Genomic DNA, 26,313 nt, shown 5'->3' with positions numbered 1-26,313 from the left:
TCATTTTTCTTATCTGCACAGACCTCTGGGGGTGTAATTCTGAAAGGTACTGGGGAACCCAAATCTATAAATTTGGATCTCAGTGCAGCTAATAAGGATGCTTGCATGGGAAATAATATGGCACAATGTTCTCTCGCAGCCTGTTACCTCCATAGTAAGGAACAGAAATATATGTCAAGGGAAGAGGTGTGTCCGGAAGTGATGACAATAAATTGCAGTTGGTGAAGAAGTAAAGCTGTGAGACCGGGCGTGAGTCGTGCTTCGGTAGCTCAGATGGTAGAGCACTTGCCCGTGAAAGGCAAAGGTCCCGAGTTCGAGTCTCGGTTGGGCACACAGTTTTAATCTGCCAGGAAGTTTCATATCAGTGCACACTCCGCTGCAGAGTGAAAATCTCATTCTGGAAACATCCCCCAGGCTGTGGCTAAGCCATGTCTCCTCAATATCCTTTCTTTCAGGAGTGTTAGTTCTACAAGGTTCGCAGGAGAGCTTCTGTAAAGTTTGGAAGGTAGGAGACGAGATACTGGCAGAAGTAAAGCTGTGAGACCGGACATGAGTCGTGCTTCGGTAGCTCAGATGGTAGAGCACTTGCCCGCGAAAGGCAAAGGTCCCGAGTTTGAGTCTCGGTCCGGCACACAGTTTTAATCTGCCAGGAAGTTTCAAGAGCAAATCAGTTTCTTCCTAATTAAGTCTGAAATGTTAAAGTATTGTGCAAGGCAGCGCTCTCAATTGCTTATTTATAACCTTATTTTCATTTATTCATGGTTGGTATATGTGGATGTTACTTTTAAAATTGTTTTTTTACAGGATATGATACAAGAGGCATTTACTACTGCTAAAGGTATATACAACACTGTGTATAATGTCATCGGTTTGGGATATCAGACACCAGAGGCGCTGTATGAAGAGAAGCACTACCGATCTGTTGGCTACATGAGGCCGCTGAGCATATGGGGTATGCAGCACGCATGGGAACAAAGAAAGAATAAACTGACTTCAAAATATTGAGTTCTCTGCACGGGAAAGAAAATAATTTTGCTAACACTGTGCACCTTGATGAAGTGACTATAAACAGTAGCTAGTTATATGGTTTTACACAGTGTCTGTCTTTTCACTTTTAGATAACTTCAACTTTTGATACAAACCTACTGCCACATCAATTTCATATTTCTCTGTAGAATATGTTCACTAAAGATTAATGTTCAACATAAATATTTAAAAATGTCCATTAATGTTCCAAATACTCAATTATTAAGCTAAAGGAACTGATTCAGTGTGATTCTTTGGATGAATGAAGATTTGTTAAGATTTTGTTATACTTTAATTATTGAGAAGTGCAGTTAATGTACATGTTTCTCATATATCTTAATTGTTAAAAAATACCATATTTTTATGAAACTGTGTGAAAAAATAAATTTTTATTATTTTTATTATTTTATGTGCATTTCAAGATATTAATTCACTCTGTTCATTATTAATTTTGTATTGTACCCTTTCCCCCCTCATCTTTGAGGCCTGCACGAGTTTTTCCCCATCTGTTTTCTCCCTCTTTACCAAGTGTAGCTTTCATCATACCCTTGAGACTCCCCCTTCCTGCAAAGCCTGCATGTATGTACTCCAGATGTAATGTTTGACGACTAACCTAATCAAAGAAGAACCTCTTGTAAGAAAACTTACAAAATACTAGCCAACAGAAAGCCACTGGTCAGATTTCAGTGTCGATATTTTACCCATTGAGCTGTCAGTAAGGAAGAATGGAGACACGGTGTTCCAGTTTTGATAAAATCTATACCCTGTTGCAGAGAATACTTTGAAAATCACTATGAACTGTTGTCCTCCTCCATCATATGTGAAATTTTGATTCTAGTTCACATCACAAATACCGCATTACTGTCTATTGGGAACTTTCTCCACTCTTCTGCTTCATTGAGAACATTGTCAGTTTCTAGTATTCAACATTTCCTCAGCATTCCCATTTCTTTCCTGTTTTTCATCTATTATAGTCTTATTTTTCCTCGGGGTTTCTCAGTTCCTTCAATACTACCCTCTCTCTACCTAGGTGAACTGGCTTTCAGTGGTGAAAACTAGCTGCTATGTTGCTCTTTTGCTGCTTTCCCTTTAAGTAGTTTATAATTTTTATTTTGATAAGTAGCATCAACAAGGAGAGAGTAGATAAATTTGCCATATAGTGATGTGGGTGAATATTAATAAAGCTTTGGTGTCGCAATTGAAAAATGACATCGTTTCATGTTGTATTACACATTTATTGTACACATGAAAATATATTACATTAAAACAATAACAAAGTCTTCGGAAAGGCGATGAGACTGATTGTCAGCTCAACATCAGTGAGGAGATCAGTAAGTTCTGCCATTAGATAAGACTGTCTTCCCTGGTAACTCTGATTCTCTTGTATAGTACAATCATTCTCCTGATCCTGCTGTCTGCACTAGATCAGTACATGATTTTGCCTTGGTCGACCTGAAAATAAAGTAGCATTGATATAAATAATGGAATTATTTTAAAATATCTTAATAATAATAATAATAATAATAATAATAATAATAATAACTACAACAACTCAGACTGATAGTAAAATTCAAATCAATTATCAACAAGTTGGTAATATTATCAGTTTCAAAGATATTGTAAACTGTCCATCCATCCTAACAAATAATGTGTTGATTTGGAAGTCTTTTTTGTAGGTTAATGATGCCAAATTATTGCAAGTCTTGCCTCTTAAGAAACTCACTTTCATATAAATTAATTTATATCCTTTTTTTGATTTGCAATAATTAGCCCGCATCTCGTGGTCGTGCGGTAGCGTTCTTGCTTCCCACGCCCGGGTTCCCGGGTTCGATTCCCGGCGGGGTCAGGGATTTTCTCTGCCTCGTGATGGCTGGGTGTTGTGTGCTGTCCTTAGGTTAGTTAGGTTTAAGTAGTTCTAAGTTCTAGGGGACTTATGACCACAGCAGTTGAGTCCCATAGTGCTCAGAGCCATTTGAACCATTTTTGCAATAATTAATGCAAGCTTCTGTGCAGCAAATAATTTGCATAAAAAAGATTGCACAAGTTCAATTACTTTCCGATAAGAAACTCTGTTCAAACTGTTCGCAACACTATTAAGAAAAAAAATAAAAAAGTTTTGGATTCCTTCTTAGATATATTTACCATTTTTTCTTGCAATTATGTGCCTCATTTCTGTAAATGATATGAAGGTTTGAAAAATACGAATCTGTACCATTATTGGGGTTCCACATAAAAATATAGAACTTTCTTAGTGTTTGCACAGGCGACTTTACAGGTTGTTTATGGGGATATACCTCCCACTGCAGGATCCTGCCAATAAGAATACTGTGGTGCTGAAACTTATTTGATAATAATTAGCCTCTGGCTTTGAGTGCCTGTTGTGTCTCCATCATATGACAAACATCTGTGTGGTGCATCTCTTCACTATTGTGAAAGTGTCTCCAGTAATTTTCTATAGCAATGTTGTATTTTGGTTGGAAGGGGTTACATATTTGTAAATATTTGCGTGGAGCTGTTCTTTCTCTGACTTTTTTGGAAGCTATAACCTTTCAAAAGCCATAGCTACTACACCATATTGTCATGATCAATGTCCTGTGTGTTGTTTATGGATGTAAACTTTGTCTTTTTACTGGCATGTTTTGTTCCTTTAAAGTTAGTTGTTTTGCCATCGTAATTGTGGATGTAGAATGCTCCAGTTTGCTTCCTGGTGAAATATGTGAACAAGCTGAAAAGTGGAATGCCAAGCTCTGTTGTTGTCTTTCAGAGCCATTATGTTTTTATGCACACAATGCTACATAAAATGTTAATATCATATGTTTAATTTACTTGTTTTTTAGTATTTCTGTGCTACATTCTTGCGCATGCTATGTTACTTGAGCTACATTTCACCTGTAATTGTGGCAGTACTTGCTCAGGAATTTCTCATCAGACAAATAACAGTTATACTGGGGTTTGTTATATGTGTACTTTGGTACTTTAATGAGGCAGTTAGTTGCCTTACACTTCTGTGAAACCATATATCATTAACCGAAATGTAAACAGTCTACAGAGATCAGAGCACATGTGTACTTTGGGAGTAAAAAGAACAGTGTGCAGGCTGTTTTGTACATCAACCAGTTAAGAGAACTGTTGAATGTTGCGGTGTTAGCGATAGTATGGTGAAATGAATTTCAAGAGAATATTAAGGAACTTAGTCTTATTGCACATAGAAAGAGTTCTCCTGCAATATTTAATCTCCAAATATAGTAAATACATTTTTTCCAATTACTTTTCCTATCTGTTTGCTCTATCTTGAAGGCTGTCATTTTCACATCCTTTTAAGAAACACTCTGTCATGATTTATTGTTGTAATTATTTCCTATCCTTTTTATAGTTTTCTCATGAGAAACTCTTGCCTCTTTTTGCCCAATCATTACTCTTCCTTAGCTCTCACCATAGAACTTTTTACATTTTTTTTTTCAATTTTTCTGATCTTTTTTCTGCCAGTCTTCTTCCTATTCTCCTCAACCCCCCACCCCAATTCTTTTTTGCAAGTTCAAACCATGTTCTGCCTACATTAAGGTCTCGCATTCTGTTTTGTGAAACCTGCCTATCCCTTCTAGGTGTAATCTCATTTTTTCACCAGCTCATTTTACAGTTTTAGACTTGCCAGGTTACTCTTTGACTTATATGTCGACTCCATTAGACATCTCTCCTTTTATAAAATCCTGCAGTTATCAACCTGTCACATTTCCTCAGATGGTATAATGTGCCAAGTGACTACAAACTGTGACAACAGGTCAGACTTCACATTAAAAAGCTATGCTACCTTCTACTAAACTACCTTAACATTGGTATCTCCATAGCTGCCCCACTTCAGCTCTCAAATGTCATCAACCACCAGTCCTCTTGTACAAATGTCGCTTTGCCAACCTTCTTAACATCTCCCAGCTTTCACTACTGCCTCCCAGCACTTCCTGAATTATCTGTATTATCCAAGGATCTCACTTTCAGCCCTAAACCTGTATTTATCATGCTGCTTTGGTGAAGGACCTACTTTCCTTCACATGTAATGTCAACTGGAAATAGCACTTCACAACCCGATCCCAAAACATTTTACAACAGCAGACCTGATATTAAACCCCGCCTTGAAATGTTCCAACCAAGACACCAGCTTGATCCACCACCACTACCTCAAAATCACAAGCTTTCCAAGAATTCCTAATATACATCCTTGCTTCACCACCCTTTCTCAGGTCCCTAACCTGTCCTCTGCAGAATTCTAGGTTCTTTGTTCTCTAACAATTGATAACTCCATCATTATCCTCCTGATGGACAAGGAATCTATAGCTGTGGTACCTGAACTATGGAAGTATTAGGCGAGGGTGAATGCCAGCTTCCTGACATTTCTGCAAGACAACATCTGGCATCAAAGTCCCATACCTATGGTACAAATAGACCTACGGCCCCCTTAAAGCTCAGGTTTCTCAGAAGGACTAACACCGCAATCCATAGAACTCCTTTCCCTATCCAAACCATGGTTTCCCACCTTCTACCCTCTTCCTAAGATCCACAAACCCAGTCACCCTGGCCATTCTGTAGTTGTTGATTTCAATGCACCCACTGAATATCTGTTGATAAACACCTGTAAACTATAGTACAAAGACTAACTTCTTACATTGGAGACATCAATTATTTTGCTGCATCATCTGAAATGAGTGCCCGTCACCACTGACACCAACTCCTTCTATACCAACATTCACCATGTACATGGTCGGTCTACTGCTGAACATTGCCTCAAAACAGTGCCCATCTGATTGCAAACCTATGACGTCCTTCCTGCTCACCATAATCAACTTTATGCTTATGAAACAACTACTTTATCTTTGAGGGATATACATACAAACAGATCAGTAGCACAGCCATGGGAACCATGACGACTCTCTCCTAGGCTCCATATGCCTTCAGCCCCTGATTTGGTTCAGATACATTGATGACAACTTTTCCATATGGACTCATTGTGAGGTCGATCAGATGAATTTTTTGGAATCTCTAAATTCATTCTCCCAATGAAATTTCACAAGGTCCTATTCCGAATCTTGTGCCACATTTCTTGATGTTGCCCTCATCCTCACTGAGGGTCAGCTCTGTCTCCAAGAAACAACTTATGAGCACACCTCTTTGTCACTCAATGCTATCCTAGTCTTGAATGTATTAATCAGTTACTTTGTGATGGTTATGCCATACTAAAATCATGCCCAGAAATGACATCCATTGTCTCTGACCACCACCACCACCACCACCACGATAGCTCTTTTTTTGCCCCTCTCCCTCCCCCCCCCCCCCCACACACACACAATCTCTGCAATACTTTACTCCTTCTGCCCCTATTTCCCTACCCTATGGTTCCTACCTCTGTGATCTTCCCCACTGTGAAGATTGTTGCCCTATGCACCCTCCTATTATCACAAGCACCAGCCCAGTAAGTGGTAAAACTGGTGTCAAAGGGAGAGGCCACTTGTGAAACAACCCACATTGTCTACCAGCTGTTTTGTAAACACTGTTCAGTCTTCTACTACCACTGTGTTATGAGAATGAATGGGCATAGTCTGAGGGTGTACTGGTAATGCACAAGGTCCCATTGGAGAGTACACTCTAGAACGTGATAGTCATGACAGTGGTGCATGTTTCACCAACATGTTATCTGGATTCTGTTCTGTCTCCTGACACCACCTTCTCAAAACTTGACAAAAGGGAACTGGCATTACAACTTTCCACCCTTACTAACTTGTGTATGATGTGTCCCCCCCCCCCCCCTTTCAGTAATCTGTCTCTTGCTTGTTACCCTATCTTTTACCTGTAAGCTCTTAGATTTTCAAATCTTATCCAGAGCAGGCACATACAGTCTGTCATCACATCCAGTAGGTCTTCCCTGACCTGGGGCTCTGGCGACTTTTCCATAACTCTCCACATTTCCTAAAGTCTTGACAATCCTATCCCTCATCCCCTTCCTTTCTTCAACCCTTCTGCCAGGAAAGAGGAGCCACTGTCTCCAGAAGCTCGCACATCTTCATATCTTTTGTGTGTGTTTGTGCCACACTGGGAATGAAAACTGGTTTCTGCAAAACGATGGCTTATGTTTTATTGGGCAAAAAGGTGCTGCAAATTAACATTGTAAGATGAATGTTTCACTACGAAGAATGGTTCACAAGTGTTCTTGAAAAGTTATCCAGTTGTTATAAATATCCAGTTGTTATAAATCGGGCTCCATATCACACAATAAAATATTGATATCGTGAACTGCATCTTTGAAATAACAGGAGGATTCTATTAATGAGTAAATGGAAAATAACAACTTAGCATTTTTGTAGAGTGGCACATCAGTGGAGAAATATAATAAAGCAAGTCTTCTTGAACATGAGTGGCAGCAGTTAAGATATCAAAAATACTTTTGGGAAGTGTATTCACTCAGTGGAGAAAGAAATTAAACCTGTGTACGTAAGATTCAAACCTTTGGGCCTTTATTGAGGACAACGTAGCAGATGAGAAAAAAACTTTTTGGATAAAGGATACTCCACTACAGTTGTGCTGATCCAGTTTCCAAAGTATTCCTCAAAGTGTCTTGAAAACGAATATGCACAAAGAACCCTGGCAACAGAATCAGTAAGAAATGTACCAAGACTGCTTCTGGAAGTGGAAAGAGAGTTGGGAGGAGAGTATTTCGAAGGAGACCATGCACAATAAGTAAAACATACGTGGAGAAAAATTTTGAACAGACCTCACAAACATACATCATTTGAGCACCACATGGACTTTGATAATGGAGGACATAGTCATTGCCATCCCTCTCATAGAGAAGCAACTGAAAGAGTTAAAACAAAGTAGTCACCAGGTCTGGATGGAACCCCAGTTCGGTTTCACAAAGAGTACTCTACGGCATTGGCCCCTTACTTAGATTATATTTATCATGAATCTCTCACCCAGCAAAAATCCCTAGTGATTGGGAAAAAAAGTGCAGTTGACTCCTGTATGCAAGAAGGGTAAAAGAATTGGCCTGACAAATTACAGAATTAACAGTGATCTGCTGCAGAATTCTGAACATTTTCTCTGTCCAAAAATAATAAATTTCCTGCAATGGAAAACCTTCTGTCTCCAAATCAGCATGATTTTAGAAAGCGTCTGAATTTGCCCTTTTTTTCACATGATGTCCTTTGAACTATGGATGAAGAACAGGAGGCAGATTCCATATTCCTAGATTTCAGGAAAGCATCCGACCTGGTGCCCTGCTGCAGTCTGTTAACAAAGGTACAAGCATATGGAATAGGTTCCCAGATATGTGAGTGACTTAAAGACTTCTTAAGTAATAGGACCCAGTACACAGTCCTTAACTGCAAGTGTTCATCAGAAACAAGGGTATTGTCAGGAGTGCCCCACTCCGCAACTCGTGGTCTGGTGGCTAGCGTTTCTGCCTCTGGATCACTGGGTGCCGGTTCATCCTGGCCAGGTTGGGAATTTTCTCTGTCCGGGGATTGGGTGTCTGTGGTGTCCTCTTCATTTCATCATCATTCGTGAAAGTGACTAGATTGGACTGTGTAAAGATTGGATTTTGTACGGGCACTGATGACCATGCAGTTGAGTGCCCAACCAACCTAACATTATGGGAGTGCTGTCATCATTTACATATGTAAATGATCTGACAGTCAAGTTGTGCAGCAATCTGTGGGTGTCTGTTGATGGTGCTGTGGCATATGAAAAGGTATCATTGTTGAGTGACTGTAGGAGGATGCAAGATGATTAGACAAAATTTCTAGTTGATGTGATGACAGGCAGTGAGCTCTAAATATAGAAAAATGTAAGTTAGTGCAGGCGAGCAGAAAAAACCAGCTTCAGTTTATTGGGTAACACCTGGTTCATCTGTTAAGAAGACTGCTTATTGAACTCTAGTGCTACCCACTCTTGAGTACTGCTGAAACATTTGAGATCCCCGCCAGGTCAGATTAAAGGAAGACGTCGAAGCAATTCAGATTTGGTACCAATAGTTTCAACATGTGAGTATTAGTGAGATGCTTTGGCCACTCAAATGGGAATCCTTGGAGGGAAGGTGATGTTTTTCTCAAGGAATACCATAGAGAAAATTTAGAGACCTGACATTTGAAGCTGACTGCGGAACAATCCTGTTCCCATCAATGTAAATTACGCGGATCATGAACATAAAGTAAGAGAAATAAGGAGGCATACAGACAGTTGGCTTTTCCTTTGCTCTATTTGCAAGTGGAAAAGGAAGGGAAATTACTAGTAGTGGCACAAAAAGTCCTCCACCACGCACCGTACAGTGGCTTGCAGAGTATGTATGTAGGTGTAGATACAGACGCTCATCATGCGACAGAACCACAACAGGTGCATGAAACTAGGGACCAACCATTATGAAATGAATAACAGTTTCAAGTAAGTTGATGCTCTGCTTCCTGACACAATGATAAGGATGAAACAGAATATTTTCCATTGTTGCACAGAATGCAGGTGTCCACAAGCTGTAACGAAAATCTGAATGAGTCCACAGAATGAAACTGGCTCTCTAACTTTACCATTCATGCTGACAGGTAATAGGAAATGTGAAAATGATGTGTGCACATCATGCTGTCAAATGCACATGTGTTTGTTTAGGAGAGTAAGATTACTTACACTATGTGATCAAAAGTATCCAGACACCTGGCTGAAAATGACTTACAAGTCCTTGGCGCCCTCCATCGGTAATGCTGGAATTCAAATGGTGTTGGCCCACCCTTAGCCTTGATGATACATTCCACTCTTGCAAGCATACATTCAGTCAGGTGCTGCTGGGAGGTTTCTTGGGGAATGGCAGCCCATTCTTCAAGGAGTGCTGCACTGAGGAGAGGTATCGATGTTGATTGGTGAGGTCTGGCATGAAGTCGGCATTCCAAAACATCACAAAGGTATTCTATAGGATTCAGGTCAGGACTCTGTGCAGGCCAGTCCATTACAGGGATGTTATTGTCGTGTAACCACTTCGCCAAAGGCCGTGCAATATGAACTTGTGCTCGATCACATTGAAAGATGCAATCACCATCCCCGAATTGCTCTTCAACAGTATGAAACAAGAAGGTGCTTAAAACATCAATGTACACCTGTGCTGTGATACTGCCACACAGAACAACAAGGTGTGCAAGTCCCCTCCGTGAAAAACACAACCACATCATAACACCACCGCCTCTGAATTTTATGGTTGGCACTACACATGCTGGCAGATGATGTTCACCGGGCATTCGCCATATCCACACCCTGCCATCGGATCGCCACATTGTGTACCATGATTCGTCACTCCACACAATGTTTTTCCACTGTTCAAACATCCAATGTTTACACTCCTTACACCAAGCAAGGTGTCATTTGGCATTTACCAGTGTGATGCAAGGCTTATGAACAGCTGCTCAACCATGAATTCCAAGTTTTCTCACCTCGCGCCTAATTGTCATAGCACTTACAGTGGATCCTGATGCAGTTTGGAATTCCTGTGTGATGGTCTGATAGATGTCTGACTATTACACATTATGAGCCTCTTCAACTGTCGGCAGTCTCCGTCAGTCAACATACGAGGTGTGGCTAGAAAAAAACCGGACTAGTACTGGTGAAACAATAAAACGAATGCAATAAGGCTGAAAGTCGCGTGGCCTGTCACGTGACTCTCGCTCCGCCTACTGCTCGAGTTTCATCTGCCTCCTGCACTCAGTCTGCCCGTGGCGTCTGTTTTAAGTAGTTGACGTGTTGTCTGTGCGTCGGAAAATGTTGAGTGTACAGAAAGAACAGCGTGTTAACATCAAATTTTGTTTCAAACTAGGAAAATCTGCAAGTGAAACGTTTGTAATGTTACAACAAGTGTACGGCGATGATTGTTTATCGCGAACACAAGTGTTTGAGTGGTTTAAACGATTTAAAGATGGCCGCGAAGACACCAGTGATGACACTCGCACTGGCAGACCATTGTCAGCAAAAACTGATGCAAACATTGAAAAAATCGGTAAACTTGTTCGACAAGATCACCGTTTAACAATCAGAGCAGTGTCTGAGTTAACAGGAGTTGACAAGGAAAGTGTCGAACAAGTTTACTGATTTTTTCAATGTTTGCATCAGTTTTTGCTGACAATGGTCTGCCAGTACGAGTGTCATCACTGGTGTCTTCGCGGCCATCTTTAAATCGTTTAAACCACTCAAACACTTGTGTTTGCGATAAACAATCATCGCCGTACACTTGTTGTAACATTACAAACGTTTCACTTGCAGATTTTCCTAGTTTGAAACAAAATTTGATGTTAACACGCTGTTCTTTCTGTACACTCAACATTTTCCGACACACAGACAAAATGTCAACTACTTAAAACAGACGCCACGGGCAGACTGGGTGCAGGAGGCAGATGAAACTCGAGCAGTAGGTGGAGCAAGAGTCACGTGACAGGCCACGTGACTTTCAGCCCTATTGCATTCGTTTTATTGTTTCACCAGTACTAGTCCGTTTTTTTTCTAGCCACACCTCGTACAAGGTCGGCCTGTAAGCTTTTGTGCTGTACCTGTCCCTTCACATTTCCACTTCACTATCTCATCAGAAACTGTGGACCTAGGGATGTTTAGGAGTGTGGAAATCTTGTGTACAGACATACGACACAAGTGACACCATATCACCTGACCGCATTTGAAGTCCATGAGTTCTGTGGAGCGTCCCATTCTGCTCTCTCTCAATGTCTAATGATTACCGAGGTCGCTGATATGGAGTAGGTGGCAGCACAATGCACCTAATATGAAAATATACGTTTTTAGGGGTGTCTAGATACTTGTGATCACATAGTGTATGTGTGTGGTTCCATTGTCACAAGTAATGTAATCTTAGAAATAAAACCGAAGAATACATACTGCACATACAATCTTACTTACATTTCTTTTGTGCGAACCCTCCTGCAGATGTGCAGTGCAACTGTCCCCGTCTTGATTTTTTTGAAAAGTGCTACTGCCTCGGAATGTGTGAGATCATGACACACTTGTCCATTAACAGCAAGAACTTCATCACCTGTTGGAAAACAATTTTTCAAATAAAATCTTGTCCACAATGGCTATAATTATAAAATAAGGGTTTACCTAAAACTGAGTACATGCAGTATGTAAGCAGGAGTAGCAAGCATTGCCCATGGGGGATACAATGGAGTGGACATTGGTGGAAAGATGGAGATAGACTGCTGAGGGAACAACGTGAATGAGAGTCCATAAATGTATAAATTGGAGACAGAGTGACAGAGAGAGACTGGTATGATAGGGGGGATTGCATGGTCATAGGATTTGTTAAGGTAGTTCCTACCTGCACAATTCAAGAACTGGTACGAAGGGGAATGGGGAGGGGAGGTATCAGAGAGAGAAACAGAACCCAGATGACACAAGTTGTAAAATAGTCACTGAAGGTGGCCGTGTTGTACTGAGCAGCAGCCTCTCCCTGCCACTGGGTATCAAAATTTGCCCTTGCACATGGTTAGAAAGTTGTCTTTCATTTGTTTGTCCATCCAGTGGCAGAGCATGATGCTCAGTACAACACAGTGAAGTTTTTGTATGAAATGTGTAAAATTGTAATTGTAATCCATCAGAACTGTTTTTCCTATTTTATTTACTGCTACTAGTTACAAGCAATATTTTTTATTTATGTTGCAGGATATTAAATGTAATTTTTCGAGTATGAACACTTTCATTTTGTTGTATTTGAGCACGGTTATTACATTATCAATTTGTGTGTGAGAGATGTGGTTTGCTATTAAGTTTATATCTTTAAAGAAAATCAGTGACATTGATATTGTCTCCTGTTCTGAATTATCTGTTACTGAAAGTATTTTGTCAAACTTCTTAATAATTTTTTACTTCTAAGTTTTTTGTTTGTTCATTTAAGGTCGTGTCCAGATTTTTTGCCAGATGTATGTAGATTTCCATTTCCTCCAACACGCTCATGAAGTGCCCTCTTTTAGCTCTCTGGAAAATGGCAATATTAACGTTTATATATACTGTCGAGGATCACTTTTCTTGAAGTTGCTTACTAAATGTGCAGAGGTTGTTTCAATTTTTATTTATACACTGAAGAGCCAAAGAAACTGATACACCTGCGTAATATCATGTAGTGCCCGCACAAGCACGCAGAAGTACCACAACACAACGTGGAATAGACTCAAATAATGTCTGAAGTACTGCTGGAGGGAAATGACTCCATGAATCCTATACGCCTGTCGATAAATCCATAAGAGTACAAGAGGGTGGAAATCTCTTCTCAATAGCATGTTGCAAGGCATTCCAGATATGCTCAATAATGTTCATGTCTGGGGAGTCTGGTGGCCAGCAGAAGCATTTAAACTCTGAAGAGTGTTCCTGGAGCCACTCTGTAGCAATTCTGAATGTGAGGGGTGTTGCATTGTCCTACTGGAATTGCCAAAGTCTGTATCTTGATGTATCAGGGGTCCCGCATCTCTTCAACTGCACACTCCCCATACCATTAAAGAGCCTCCACCAACTTGAACAGTCCCCTGCTGACACGCATGGTCCATGGATTCATGAGGTTGTCTCCATACCCGTACACGTTCACCCACTCGATACAATTTGAAATGAGACTCGTCCAACCAGGCAACATGTTTCCAGTTCAATGTCAGTGCCGATGGGCCCAGGTGAGGCATAAAGCTTGGTGTCATGCAGTCATCAAGGGTCACGAGTGGGCCTTCAGCTCTGAAAGCCCATATCGATGATGTTTCGTTGAATGGTTCGCACGCTGACATTTGTTGATGGCCCAGCATTGAAATCTGCAGCTATTTCCAGAAGGGTTGCACTTCTGTTGCATTGAATGATCCTCTTCAGTCATTGTTGGTCCTGCTCTTGCAGGATCTTTTTCCAGCCGCAGTGATGTTTTAATGGATTCCTGATATTCACGGTACTCTCATGAAATGGTCGTAAGTGAAAATCCCCACTTCATCATTACCTCGGTGATGCTGTGCCCCATCCCTCATGTGCCAACTGTAACACCACTTTCAAACTCCTTAAATCTTGATAAGCTGCCATTGTAGCAGTGGTAATTGATCTAACAACTGCACCAGGCATGTGATGTCTTATATAGGTGTTGCCGACAGCAGCATAGTATTCTGCCTGTTTACATGTCTCTCTATTTGAATGCACATGCCTATACCAGTTTCTTTGGTGCTTCAGTGTATATATTCTTTGTTTCTTGTAGTATGCCATCTGCTCCACACTTCATCCGACTGCAGCACAGTATTCTGCCTGTTTACATGTCTCTGCATTTGAATACGCATGCCTATACCAGTTTCTTTGGTGCTTCAGTGTATATATTCTTTGTTTCTTGTAGTATGCCATTTGCTCCACACTTCAACCCCAACACCAGCTCCTGTAAACTTAGGTGGTTGAAAGTTAATTTACTTAGGCTTGCTTGATAATTTTTTAATCTCTACCATAAAACTGGGCACTATTTATGCAGCGGAGTCACTTCTGTTAGTATGTAATTTGTTCAAGTGAGTCATGAAAACTGATATACTTCAGAGTAGAAGCAAATGCTTACCTACTATCATACCAATCATTTATTTTCTAGTATTTCTTAAAACTTAAATTGGCAATATAATAGAATGTGAACTGCAGATAGTGAAAAGGTGGTTAACATTTAGCTGAATCGAGCAGGAAGAGAATCTGAGTCATAGCCTCAACCCTCTGTCAAATACTTCATTTTATTTTACAGATACTAGAATTTGTATGAAAGCAAACATTTTTATGCTCTTTAAGCATATGAACTAACCTGCACGTAACCTGCCATCATCAGCAGCCTGGCCACCTTCCAAAATGCTCTTAACAAAGATGCCAATTGCACCACGTGGGGAATCACGGCCACCTACAATAGTGAAACCAAGGCTTTTCTTCCCTGGCCCCTTCTGGAAAATTATTGTATGGAATGTGGCAAGTGTAGAGCGAGGCCGGCGTGGTAGCGTGCAGAAGTTGGAAGGTGATGAATCGTCTAGCAGTGTGCCATGGCTTCGACAGGCAGCCCGAAGTCTGTCTCTGTCACGTCGTCCACTTGCACTGTGCTTTTGGAAATGTGTCACATGCTCTCCTTCCTCCTCTCTGCTTTGTCTACGCTGCTGTTCTTCCTGAAGCTCAGATGAAGGTTGGGATGGCAATGACAAATCTGGAGAACTGATACCACCGTTTTCCACCTGCAAAGCATCGAAGTTGGTTAGAAATATGGAAGCTGCAAAAATTTCAAACGGTTGTGCACTGCATGATGGAGAAAAAAAGAAAAAAAAGAAAAACAGGAAGTGGGGAGCATAAAAAAAACCTGCTTTTAGTTCAGTTTTTATCTCTGAGAGGTAACAAAACACTTTCCACAATCTCAATTACTTTCATATGTTCTAGAACTAGATGTCCCAATTTTGGAAGAATTGTTTTATTGGAATCATTTATAAAAGATTCTAGCAATCATAATATGTAGATTTTAGGAATTTGTAAATTTAAAACTTCATGTATGAAACCAGTTCACACACTTATATGAATTAACAAAGAACACCAGCATGACCAACAGTATGAAGTGTTTCATTATATGAAGCTGTAAGGCCACAGCACACGTCTCTAACTTTATAGCAATCTACATCTACATACATATTCTGCACCACTATGTTGTGCATGGCAGAGGGTACCACATACTAGGGTTTCTTCCTGTTCCATTTGCATATGGAGTGCAGGAGAAATGATTGTTTAACTGCCACTGTGCATGCTGTAATTAATCTTGTGTCTGAGGTTCCTATGGTAGCAAAACATGAGGGGGCTGAAGTATATTCTTAAATTCCTCACTGATTAATGGTTTATGAACTCTTTTTAAGCTTTCACCAGGTGGCATCTGCCAATTTGGCTTTTTTCAACATTTCTGTGGCACTGTGCTGTGGTTCAAACAATTCGGAGACCTTTCACACAGCCATTCTTTATATTCCCTGTTGGTCCCATTTGGTTTTGGCCCTATAAACTCAAACAATATTCTAATGTGGAATGTACAAGTGTTATGCAAGCTGATACCTTTGTAGATTGACTATATTTTCCCAGTATCCTACCAGTGAATCAAAATCCATTCCATTTGATATACCCACAAACTATTACACTTAAGTATTTATGTGATTTGACTGATTCCAAGTATGGTTCATTCATATTGAAGTCATAAAATACTACTTTTTTGCATTTTATGAAGTGCATAGTTTTAAATTTCTGTACAATTAAAGCATGTTTCTAATCTTTGCATTACTCTGAAATCTTATCAGGATCTGCTGGAATATTTTGTGGAGCTGTTTTTCAAATAGTTCTTCATTATAAATAATTGTATCATCTGCAAAAATTCTGAGGTTAATATTAACATTGTCTGCAAGTTATTAATATACAACATTAATAGTAAGGGTCCCAGCACAAACCTCTGGGACACATCTAAAGTTACTTCTGCTTCTGTCAGTGACTCTCAATGCAAGATAGCATTCTGTGTTCTCTCATCCAAGGAATACTCAACCCAGTTACAAACTTCCTTTCATACCTCAGATGACTGTATTTTTGTTTACAATTGTTGGTACAGAATAGAGTCAACTGCATGTCAGGAGTCAATACTACCTTGATCCAAGGCTTTTGGAGTGGCATGTGAAAAAAGTGAGTTGGATTTCACATGACCAGTGTTTCGGAATCCGTGTTGGTTGATATGGAGAACATCATTCTGTTTGAGATGCCTCATTGCCTTTGAGCCCAGAATCTTTTTGAAGTTCCTACAGCAGATGTACGTCAATGAAATTTACTACCCTTCTCATAGATGGGTGTGACCTGTCCTTTTTCCCACCCACTGGATACAGTTTTGGTGGCTCAGTGATAAAGTACCAGACTATAAATCCAACGGACTTGGGTTTGATCCCTGGCCGACCTTAGGGTTTTATCATTCTTTCACCTTTGGCAGTGTTTGCCAATGTAAAAGATGCTGAGATTCACTGAGGTACAGAATACATGTTAAACCATAGGTTGCCCTATAACTGGCTGGGTCAGTCAGTTCAGTAGTCAGAGAAAGGCAATACCACCTCCAACAGGACCATGATCAGTAAAGCACTGTGGTGTTCAAAATAGTTTTCTGGGTATTGGTTGTTTGTTTGTTTGTTGGAGGGATCTACAGTATATTATGGTGAAATTGAGTGTTAACTGCATGTTCAGTGTAGAATTGGATATTCAATAAATTGTTCACAGATAAATGCAACTGGTGTGAACTCAGTCTTGTATAGTCAGGAATTATAGTGCAAACAGTTTACTGAGCTGATGAAGCTTACCTCTGCAACAAGAGTATCCTCACTGCCACTGCCAACAGATATCAGTCGTGACTGGCCACCCACTGTAGTGAGCACCACATTTTCATAGTCGACACATGTCTCACGCATACTGCGACCCCGCCCCACTGTTGATTGCTGCTGTTGCATTCGCTGCTCACACACAGCATCTGCTTCCAACTCAGGATCAGCATCTGCATTGTGTGCTGTGCCAACAAGTGCTAGTGCTGCTTCAGGGTCACGTGCTACAACAACCAGGTCAACATGACGTGGGCCCGTGCGCAGTGCGTCACGTGCTCCAGACATGCTCAGCCCTCTCAGCCGCCGTCCATTCACATTGACGATTTCATCACCTATACGCAGACTGCCCTCCCTGAGAAATAGAGAAATAATCACACATGTCTTAATACATCTTCACCAAACTATAACTGTGTCATACACTAGTGGTGGGGTGCTGATCATTGGTAAATTCTGTTATTCAATTAATTGACCACTTATAATGTGTGAAAGTTGTTGTTAGGAATAGGTCTGCCTTTGGGTGAGAAATAAGTGTTCGGTCACTCAGGACACATTATGTTCTACTGCATTCTTGCTTTAGTTTAATGCTGTTTTCAAAATAATTGACGAATCAGCTTGTGAAATGATATTATTAAGCATTGCAATGCTTGCTTTTTTCCTCCCACACCCAGGTATTGCTGGCAGGACTGAGAACTAGACTAATTTTTGTTTTTTTGGTATACATTCAGGCAGTAGAGAGAACAGTTTGTTCTTCCCAACTTAGGTGTTCATCCTGTTTCTTTTCCTTTTTTTTTTATGATAAGTGGGTAAGAAGTATTGAAGATTGAAGGAACATTTTCACAAAATGTATGTCCTCTAATCAACTTTTCGTGTGATATGAGGATGACCTGTGACTTCTTTGGGTTTAGTATAAGGTCCATATTTTACGCCCATTGTGATACTGAACAAAGATTGTAATTAACCCCTGACACGGCAGTATCAATGTTCTTAGGACAGGCTCTTAGATACAACTGGATATTGTAAGCAGATAAGTAGTAGTTACAAGAGTAAAATCAGAGATGAAACATCATTGATATACTGTAGAAAAATTTATTCTCTGCTGTACACATTTTTCAGTAAAAATAGAGTATAGGGTTGAATGCTATGTTCTCTTCAGAATGGTCCAGACAACTACCTCACAGAGTATGCCCTATTCTTTTTGAAAAACCATGTATATAATGGATTCATTCTTGGGTGACTCGCGATTTAGTCAAGAGGGTCTTTTAGCACTGGATTTTATATATAGCAGTCAATTTTTTATGGGGAGTGCAATGATGCTATATTGAAGAAGAGTTAAGAAAATAATAACTGCAAGTTTTCAAATAAGAGTAGTCACAAAGATGTAACTTATGAAAAGGAAATGATTTGTTTTTAGGTACAATATCCAGTTGGGCTGTCATAAAACTTGATAGGGCTGGAAAAAACGTACTCTGAAAGTTGTGTGGAGGATAGTGACATAATTTTGGGGCTGGATTACAGAAAACTAACCTGTTTCCCAAACACACTTCATAGCCATGTGACTGTGCTGTAAAACAAGCTCTACTACTATCTCCATCACCAGTGAGACGTATCTGCTCAAAAGTAGTCACATGTGATAGGTTTCAGCATATTCCTTATTCAATATTTGGTAACCAATTTTCATATAAAATAAAATTAGTAAAGAGCACTGTCATACCTATGTGCAAGTCCACCAGGCACAATGTGTGCCACAACATAACCAGCAGCAGCACGGTGAGCTGCACGTGTCTTTGCAATGAAGATGCCCAGTCCTTGTCCAGGGTGGTCTCGCATGAGAGTCACAACACGTGTCTCAGCAGCAGCTGCTCCATGTGGTGGTACAGGTGGCGGTGGAAGAGGTGGTGTTGGGCTTGTGCGGTCAGGAGTTTTCTCTATCTCGGGTGCCCGCTGCCGTCGTCGTTGCCTGTCTGTGAGTGCCAGTGAACAACCTTCATCCACGGATGAGTTGGCTGAATCACTCACCTGCCAACATATAGCTTATGATTTATATTGCCTTTGCAAAGCTTTCTTGTTTTAATGACTTTGAGCAATTGTTTTTCTTGTGCTGGTAATACATGTTTCATTAAAGCTGCATCAGTGTTATTGTAATAATAATTTATTATTACTATTATTATTGAGAAGCAGATTTGTCATCAAAATTTAATATCTAATAAATATCTCTGAAAGAAATTCAGTATCTTTTGAATTCCTGAAACAAGTATCTTTTGAACTTAGCCAGTCTGTGAGTAAAATAAAAGCAGAGGCAAGAAAGAAAAAGGTACAAAATTTCAAAAATGTTTGCCATTGCCAGCTTTCTCTTCATTAGGCAGGAAATGTTTCATCGGACTTAAGAAGGGTAAATCCAATATGTAAGGTTGCAGACCTATAAACTAGAGCATCTCATACAGATCTAGCAGAAGTAATTATGATTTGTTAGTTTCACCATCACTTGCACTAATTTCTTTTGTAATGTCCACTGTATCAGCATGTAATCTGTTAATTAGTAACTAAAGGCATCTTACTCAAGACAGAGCAGAAAGAATGGTAGTGCAGCAAGCACAGAGATGTGAAGAAGTCATGTATACATTCTAGTTCAAGAAAGTATTAGGCTAAAGTTTGTTGTATTTAGCTGTGTATCTTTCCATGATATCATTTTGTGAAAATTTGCTTTTTCAACATCAGCTTTTGTGACTCGTAGACACCCCATTTTCCAAAAATTAAAATTTTGGTGCCCTATATTAATAAGTGTTTGTGCACCACCTCTGTTGTTACACTTTTGGTTAATAGAACTCAGTTCTTTGTATCAAAAGTACAGCATACATATTTGTGAAGGAAAAAAAAAAACTCGTCTAAATTAAGAGGATAATGTAATGTTCTGCAGAATAGATGGTTGCATTCATGAATTTTTCTACATTCTGAGAGTCTTCTGTTATAATTTTCTGTTACTTTTGTTTCTTTCACATATTTCATTTGTCACAGTTGAGCTAGAGTCCTGAGTGACTTCTTGTACTAAATTCTCTTAAATATATTTGTTACACATTTTACATTGGTAAAATGCTGAAAGCTTGGCTAAACAGAAGATAACTTCAATAGACCATGCTCAGATACGTGGTAAGAGAATGAATGTGTAAAACTCAATTTTATCTATAATATATAAATACCTAATTTTTTGTCAATGTCAAATGAATGTCATTAATTCTTTATGCTTTGTTACAAATTAAGAGTTTAAAGTTAATCCTTGTCAGAATTCGAAGGTAGTAACAGGCCAGGAGCCACAACTATGGTCTTTTCTATGACTAGAGTAGCTAAGTTAACAGGACAGTTATGAGCATTGCAGCATGATCTAGCTATGCAAGCTCTTACCATGAGCTTATTAAGTATGTGAAATATCATATCACCACTTCTTATCAAGATTAGGGCAAGAATAATAATAATAATAATAATAATGGTGGTGGTGGTGGTGGTGGTGGTGGTGGTTGTAGCTGCTATGTTGGCAATATCCAAGTGTTATTTACAAAGACCATGGTGTAGCTAATCAGAATGTCTAGATTATGGTTTGAACCACACTTCTCTTAAATGCAGTTCCATCGCCTACACCATCTCATTTACTAACTGAATTCCAAATATATTGTAGCATAATAAATATCTGCAATAATTACAATTGAATTTGGGTCAGTCTTGAGTTTTAAGATCGATGATAAATTATTTCCCATGTTAAGTGAACAAACTGTAGCATAAAGTTACAGTGCCCCCCCCCCCCCCCCCCCCCCACCGACAACTGTGAATTACTTTTTAATATTGTCCACCATAGAAAGTCTGCCACTGTACAAATACTGATCAGATGTCAGAACTTTTAGCATACTACAATGTGTTTCAGGAGTTTATTCACATTTATTACAAAATCCTGAATATAGTTCTGCATATGTAGTATTCTACATATTTTCCAACTACAGTATGAATACTGAAAGATTACTCCAGTAAAAAGATGCAAAAGCACACACATACAGAAATTATTCACAGTTGTGTAAGTCGTACTGCACTTACAATGTGAATAAGTTCTCAAAATACCTCCTGCTTATAGGAGAACACACTGGTGCAATAATTTTGTAGTTTGACACAGTATACTTTACTGCAAGCACTCACCAAGATCCCACTGTCCCCATCTTCATCATCGTCAGAGAATATGGGGTTATGCCTGCGCTGGAAGTCATCAATCCCAGGCAGTGCACCATACGAAAAGCTTCGCAGCTTGGCTTCAGTACACGTACTGCCAGATCGTGCACGGCTCTTCATTACTTTTTGTTGCTGCTGCTCCTGTGCATCAGAGCCATCTTCTGCTGTTCTGGTGCCACCACTATCACCACCACCTAGTTCAGTCCCTAGATCCACTTCTGGCTCAGGAGCAGGTCTAGGAGCACTGTGCCGGTATAGTTTGGCCAGAAGTCTGCTTGTAGATGTCCGGAGGTAGCGCTCAGACATGGCACGTAGTTTTGCAGAAAGACATGATGAGTCAGTGCTGCCACCACCCCTGCACAGGTACACGTATGAAACATTGCTGCATAGCTAATAAAAATTTTAAATAACAAATTTTAAAAACCACTTCGAATATTCAAGGCTAACAATATTGTAAGATATTATTACAGTACAAAACTCATTGAAAGAGGAATATGCACGTTCAGGGTTTGCAATTTCCCTTTTGTGCCCACTGTCTCAGTGACTGACCTAAAGTTCTTTGACTGATGGTCTAAGGTATGTTGACTACCTGGACTTCAACTAGACTGACCAATCTAAGTGGCCCAAGCCAGCAGTATGTCTTAGACCAACAGTTGGAGAACCCAACAAACAGCACCAGATAGGTCATTGATGTATTTTACATAAAAATGGGATTGCCAGCCTGGCTCAACTCCCAAAAACACTCCATCGCTCATACCATGAAATATTTTAATTAGTGTTGCATTCAAATTTTCTACAAGTGACATTTACATTGCACAAAACTTTGCATAAACTGATGCTTTTTCTCTGAATATTGCACTAATTTAGACGTTGCTGTGATTGTTGCATCTGACATTAAATTTTTGGCACATGAAAGTCAGCTATGGATGTGTTTAGGTTAGGAACAATTGTCAGTCAGGCAACTGAGTACACATTATGTTTAAAAACGACAGTAATGATGATATACGAAAAACAAAGAGTTAGGGGCAGACAACATGCCATTCTTTCAATAAACTGAAAAACTATAAGAGGTTTGTGAGTTTCACAGATACTACTACAGTGGACAATACTGTGAACAAAATTGATTCAAGAGCATGTGATAGTAAAGAAACAGTTTTCAAATGAAAACAGACAACATATAATTGTCGTATCATTACTGAATAAATTTATGGACAGGATAAAAGGTACCTACCCGTGGCTTCTTCGCCAGCGTGCCCTAGCAGATGAGGGTTCACCATAGAAGACATTCTCATTAGATGCTGACACGCAAAAGACGCTGAGCCTGGCAGCAGCAGCAGCAGTGGTGGTGGTGGGAGTGGCATTCGCCACCTGCAGTGCACTATTTTGGTGCTGCAGCTCATCACTTTGATGCACTGTGCTGGCATGTGGTGGTGTTGTCGTCAGGATATCATCTGTGTCCTAGAAAATGGGAAGCCCATCATATTTCTGTATTATTGCTTTTGTTGACTATAGATAATAAAATATCAAAACAGTATTAGTTATACCAAAAAGGTTGAAAAGTACATTCGTTGCAGATTGTAACTGTTTTACATAACTAAATTCCATAGAAAAATTCACTTTCTGTACAACTTCTTCCTGGTAGATTTGTCCTTTTATTTTAATATTAACAACCCCCCATGGCTTTGCACAGGTAACACTGATTATCTACAGCCGGACAACTTGTCAAACATACTGTTAATTTTGTTTACAGGTCACTGCATAGAGTTGTAACTATGATGAAAATTCAGAGAATGTCATTAAGTAACTGAATGTCATCACTTTCATATGACTAAAGCAGTTTAAGAGAACACTTCAAGAAAGTTCTCTAGATGTACAAATGTTATCTGTCCTACATTAATTGGCATTTGGAGTGATGTCTATTGGCAATAGTAAAAGCTGTGATCTAGTGCACCACACATTTAGGAAGTCAGTAGTAGCTCATGCTGGCCTTCCGGTAGCAGTAGGATGGCTTACACTTGTCACTGTTAAATGGCGTGGCATAATTTTCGTAGTGATGGCGGACTTCAATTCATCATAGTTCAGACAGCTGCCCAAAATATTTGTAAATTATACTCACAAATATTTCTTGTTAATCAGTTTATCTATTAGTGTAAAACATATCAAAATCCCTACAGTAGTTCCTGAGATTACTCAGAACTCACAGACAGAAAGCATGGTGGGAGACTATAAACTATAGGCCTGTAGGTATAGCTTCTTGACAAAAAATCATTAAGAAACAAAAATTTTGCTATGAAGTGCAAGAATATGTATGCATGATGAAAATGTGATTGCCAGACAGTAATGGCACATCTGTAATTGACTACAGATGGTGAAGTAAAACAACTTCATTTGTCTGCTTAATACTTGAAGCAGCATGGTTGCTATACTTCAGCAACATACAGCAAGAAAAACATTGCTTATATTAAGGTCATTCTTCTTCTTCTTCTTCTTCTTCTTCTTCAAACAGCAGGGTGTCGACACATGCGAAAAGAAGTCCTGAGCTCAGGAGAAGTTAATGTGAGGTGCAAGGTGGGTCAATGATGTCACATTGGCACCAGATTTCACCACAATTCTCTCCAGTGCCACCATGGACATGTTGTATGATGGGAAAGGCCATCACACTCACTTTTCACTCCTTTTGACTTCTCTGTGCTGGAGGTCAGAACCATAATGTCCAGCACAGAAATTGTGTGGCTTTCTTATTAGTTGCCAAGGAAAACATTTCAGACATACTGCCACCAGAATCGAATGAAAAGCCCTCATAGGATGTTGATTTCCACACATTTCACTGTCAAAAACAAGAGTTCAAACCTTTGACACTGCTGAAACCCCATTGGTCAGTTAAACTCTTCTTTAAGGACATTGTGGGCTTGCAATCCCACTGAACATGAATTCACTCCTCTGGAGTGTTGCGTGACTGCAGTTTCTTTCTTGGTGTATAGTGTAGGACCCCTAGGGACTGTTCAAATCCATTCAACAAAATTTTACCGTGATCCAAAGTGGCAAGGATGTTATGCTTTTACAGTCCTCCTGTTTCGCACCTTCCAATGGCCTGTTCACAAGAGGGAAGGGGATGAGGAGAGGGGTGCAACATTAACATACTCATAAATAAGACAGCAAACGGTCCTTCTAAGACCTCCAGTTAGGCAACACCCTCGATGCCACCCATGCGTCTTTGTTAGGTACTTTAAAAATCTTCCTGTACAGAGAAACCTATTCACAGATTCTGAGATGACATTGTGAGAGGCAACTATTCCAACACTGCTCAACTTAGTGGCGCTACATTGCTAATGCAGTGTGTGCTGGCCATATGTAAAATATAAGGGCTATCAAATGGTACCCCTCATCCTGGTGCCTAGGCGTCAATGAATGTCTGTCTTTGCACAGGAACATTTTTAAAGTGTGCAGCAAAGATGCGCGGTTGACATCAAAGGTGCTGCCGGACTGGGAGTTCTTCAAAGTATCCTCTGCTGTTTTGTTCACACGTGTCAATATTGCATCCTTCCGGGGTCACACCACAGGAGGGCATGAAACAGAAGAGCTGAAGAAGCATAAACATCCTTTGCTGCTTCTGATCACTTTCAAATATTGTCGAATGGATTTGAATGGTCCTTAGTGGTTTGCCCCACTACACCATATCAGAAACTGCGGTCACGATACACTCCAAAGGGATGCAAACACATTCAGTGAGGTTGTTGCAGGCCCACAGTGTCCTTACAGAAGGGCTGAATCATCCTGGGAAGGGGTGGGAGGCGTCTGCAGTATCAAAAGTTGTCAAGAATGTCGTCCTGTTGCTCCACCCATTGCAAACTGCCATTTTCGACAGTAAAATGTATCGTAATCAACGCCTCAATGAAAAGGATGGTTTCACTGACGCCCTTTATGGCACCTCCTGAGGCCTTTTCGAGTCGATTCTGAGCGGCGGTGAGTCGGAAATGTTTTCCTCGTCCTCCCATAAGAAAACCATGTGATTTCAACGCTCAGTTTTGCAGTTCTGGCCATCGCAGAGGCGTCAAAAGAAGGGGTGAATGTGGGGAAGAACTTCCCATCGTGTGGCACTGGGAAGAATTGTGGTGAAATTTTGTGCCATCATTAACTCAGTTTACACCTCGCATGAACTTCTGGGCCCAGGACTTTCTTTTGCATGTGTCGACGCCTTCTGTTTGAACTGTCGTCAAGCCTGAGGGTGACGTCACAGGGCGTCACGCTCTTCCACCATCACAGAGGAAGGTTGTAGGCAACTTTGAGGCAAACTCCGAACTTCTCAGTCGCACTGGGAGGCTATTATGGGTTTCGAAAAACCCATCAGTTAATTGAGTTGTGCTGTGTATGTAATACCCTCAATGACATTCTTCTTGTGAAGACAACGAATGTACTATGCTTGATGTGTTTATTGATTTAAGGCCAAGGACAAGGCAAGGCAAGGTGTTTCAAAACTCTTGTCTGAAGAACTTGAAGCACAATCCGCAGAACTACGGGGAAGACGACGTGGGTACGTTGCTACTCCATAGTCACAGAGCTACAGTGAAAATAGTCATTTGGTGAAGATGAAAGTGCACCAGAAGAGGGAAAACGGTATTCTCAGTGGGACTGTGGCTGTTAAACTAGGGCTAAGAGGGTTTCGTCGTTCTGTCTATCTGGTAAAAGGAACCGTGACACACGTATTGTGTAAAGC

The 26,313-nt window shown here is 40.2% G+C and overlaps 2 protein-coding genes across 5 annotated transcripts in view; one reads left to right on the top strand and one right to left on the bottom strand.

The window, feature by feature from the left end:
• The window catches only part of LOC126263682 (non-lysosomal glucosylceramidase), a 257,286-nt gene extending 255,902 nt beyond the window's left edge, over positions 1 to 1,384 (top strand). The window contains exon 16 of the mRNA XM_049960807.1: positions 805 to 1,384. Coding sequence (XP_049816764.1) covers positions 805 to 1,005 — 201 coding nt within the window. The 3' untranslated portion in view covers positions 1,006 to 1,384. The remainder of the gene's footprint in view (positions 1 to 804) is intronic.
• An 880-nt stretch (positions 1,385 to 2,264) lies between these two features.
• The window catches only part of LOC126263038 (E3 ubiquitin-protein ligase LNX-like), a 632,063-nt gene continuing 608,014 nt past the window's right edge, over positions 2,265 to 26,313 (bottom strand). For all 4 annotated transcript variants that reach the window (XM_049960008.1, XM_049960007.1, XM_049960009.1 and 1 more), the window contains 7 exons: positions 22,831 to 23,057; positions 21,570 to 21,954; positions 19,105 to 19,409; positions 17,376 to 17,745; positions 14,837 to 15,251; positions 11,950 to 12,082; positions 2,265 to 2,478 (listed from right to left, as the gene is read on the bottom strand). In XM_049960008.1, the coding sequence (XP_049815965.1) occupies positions 2,421 to 2,478; positions 11,950 to 12,082; positions 14,837 to 15,251; positions 17,376 to 17,745; positions 19,105 to 19,409; positions 21,570 to 21,954; positions 22,831 to 23,057 (1,893 nt within the window). In that variant the 3' untranslated portion in view covers positions 2,265 to 2,420. The remainder of the gene's footprint in view (positions 2,479 to 11,949; positions 12,083 to 14,836; positions 15,252 to 17,375; positions 17,746 to 19,104; positions 19,410 to 21,569; positions 21,955 to 22,830; positions 23,058 to 26,313) is intronic.

Source organism: Schistocerca nitens, chromosome 6, assembly GCF_023898315.1.
Source record: "Schistocerca nitens isolate TAMUIC-IGC-003100 chromosome 6, iqSchNite1.1, whole genome shotgun sequence".
Taxonomy (NCBI): Eukaryota; Metazoa; Arthropoda; class Insecta; order Orthoptera; family Acrididae; genus Schistocerca; species Schistocerca nitens.
This window is presented reverse-complemented; position numbering and strand designations above follow the sequence as displayed.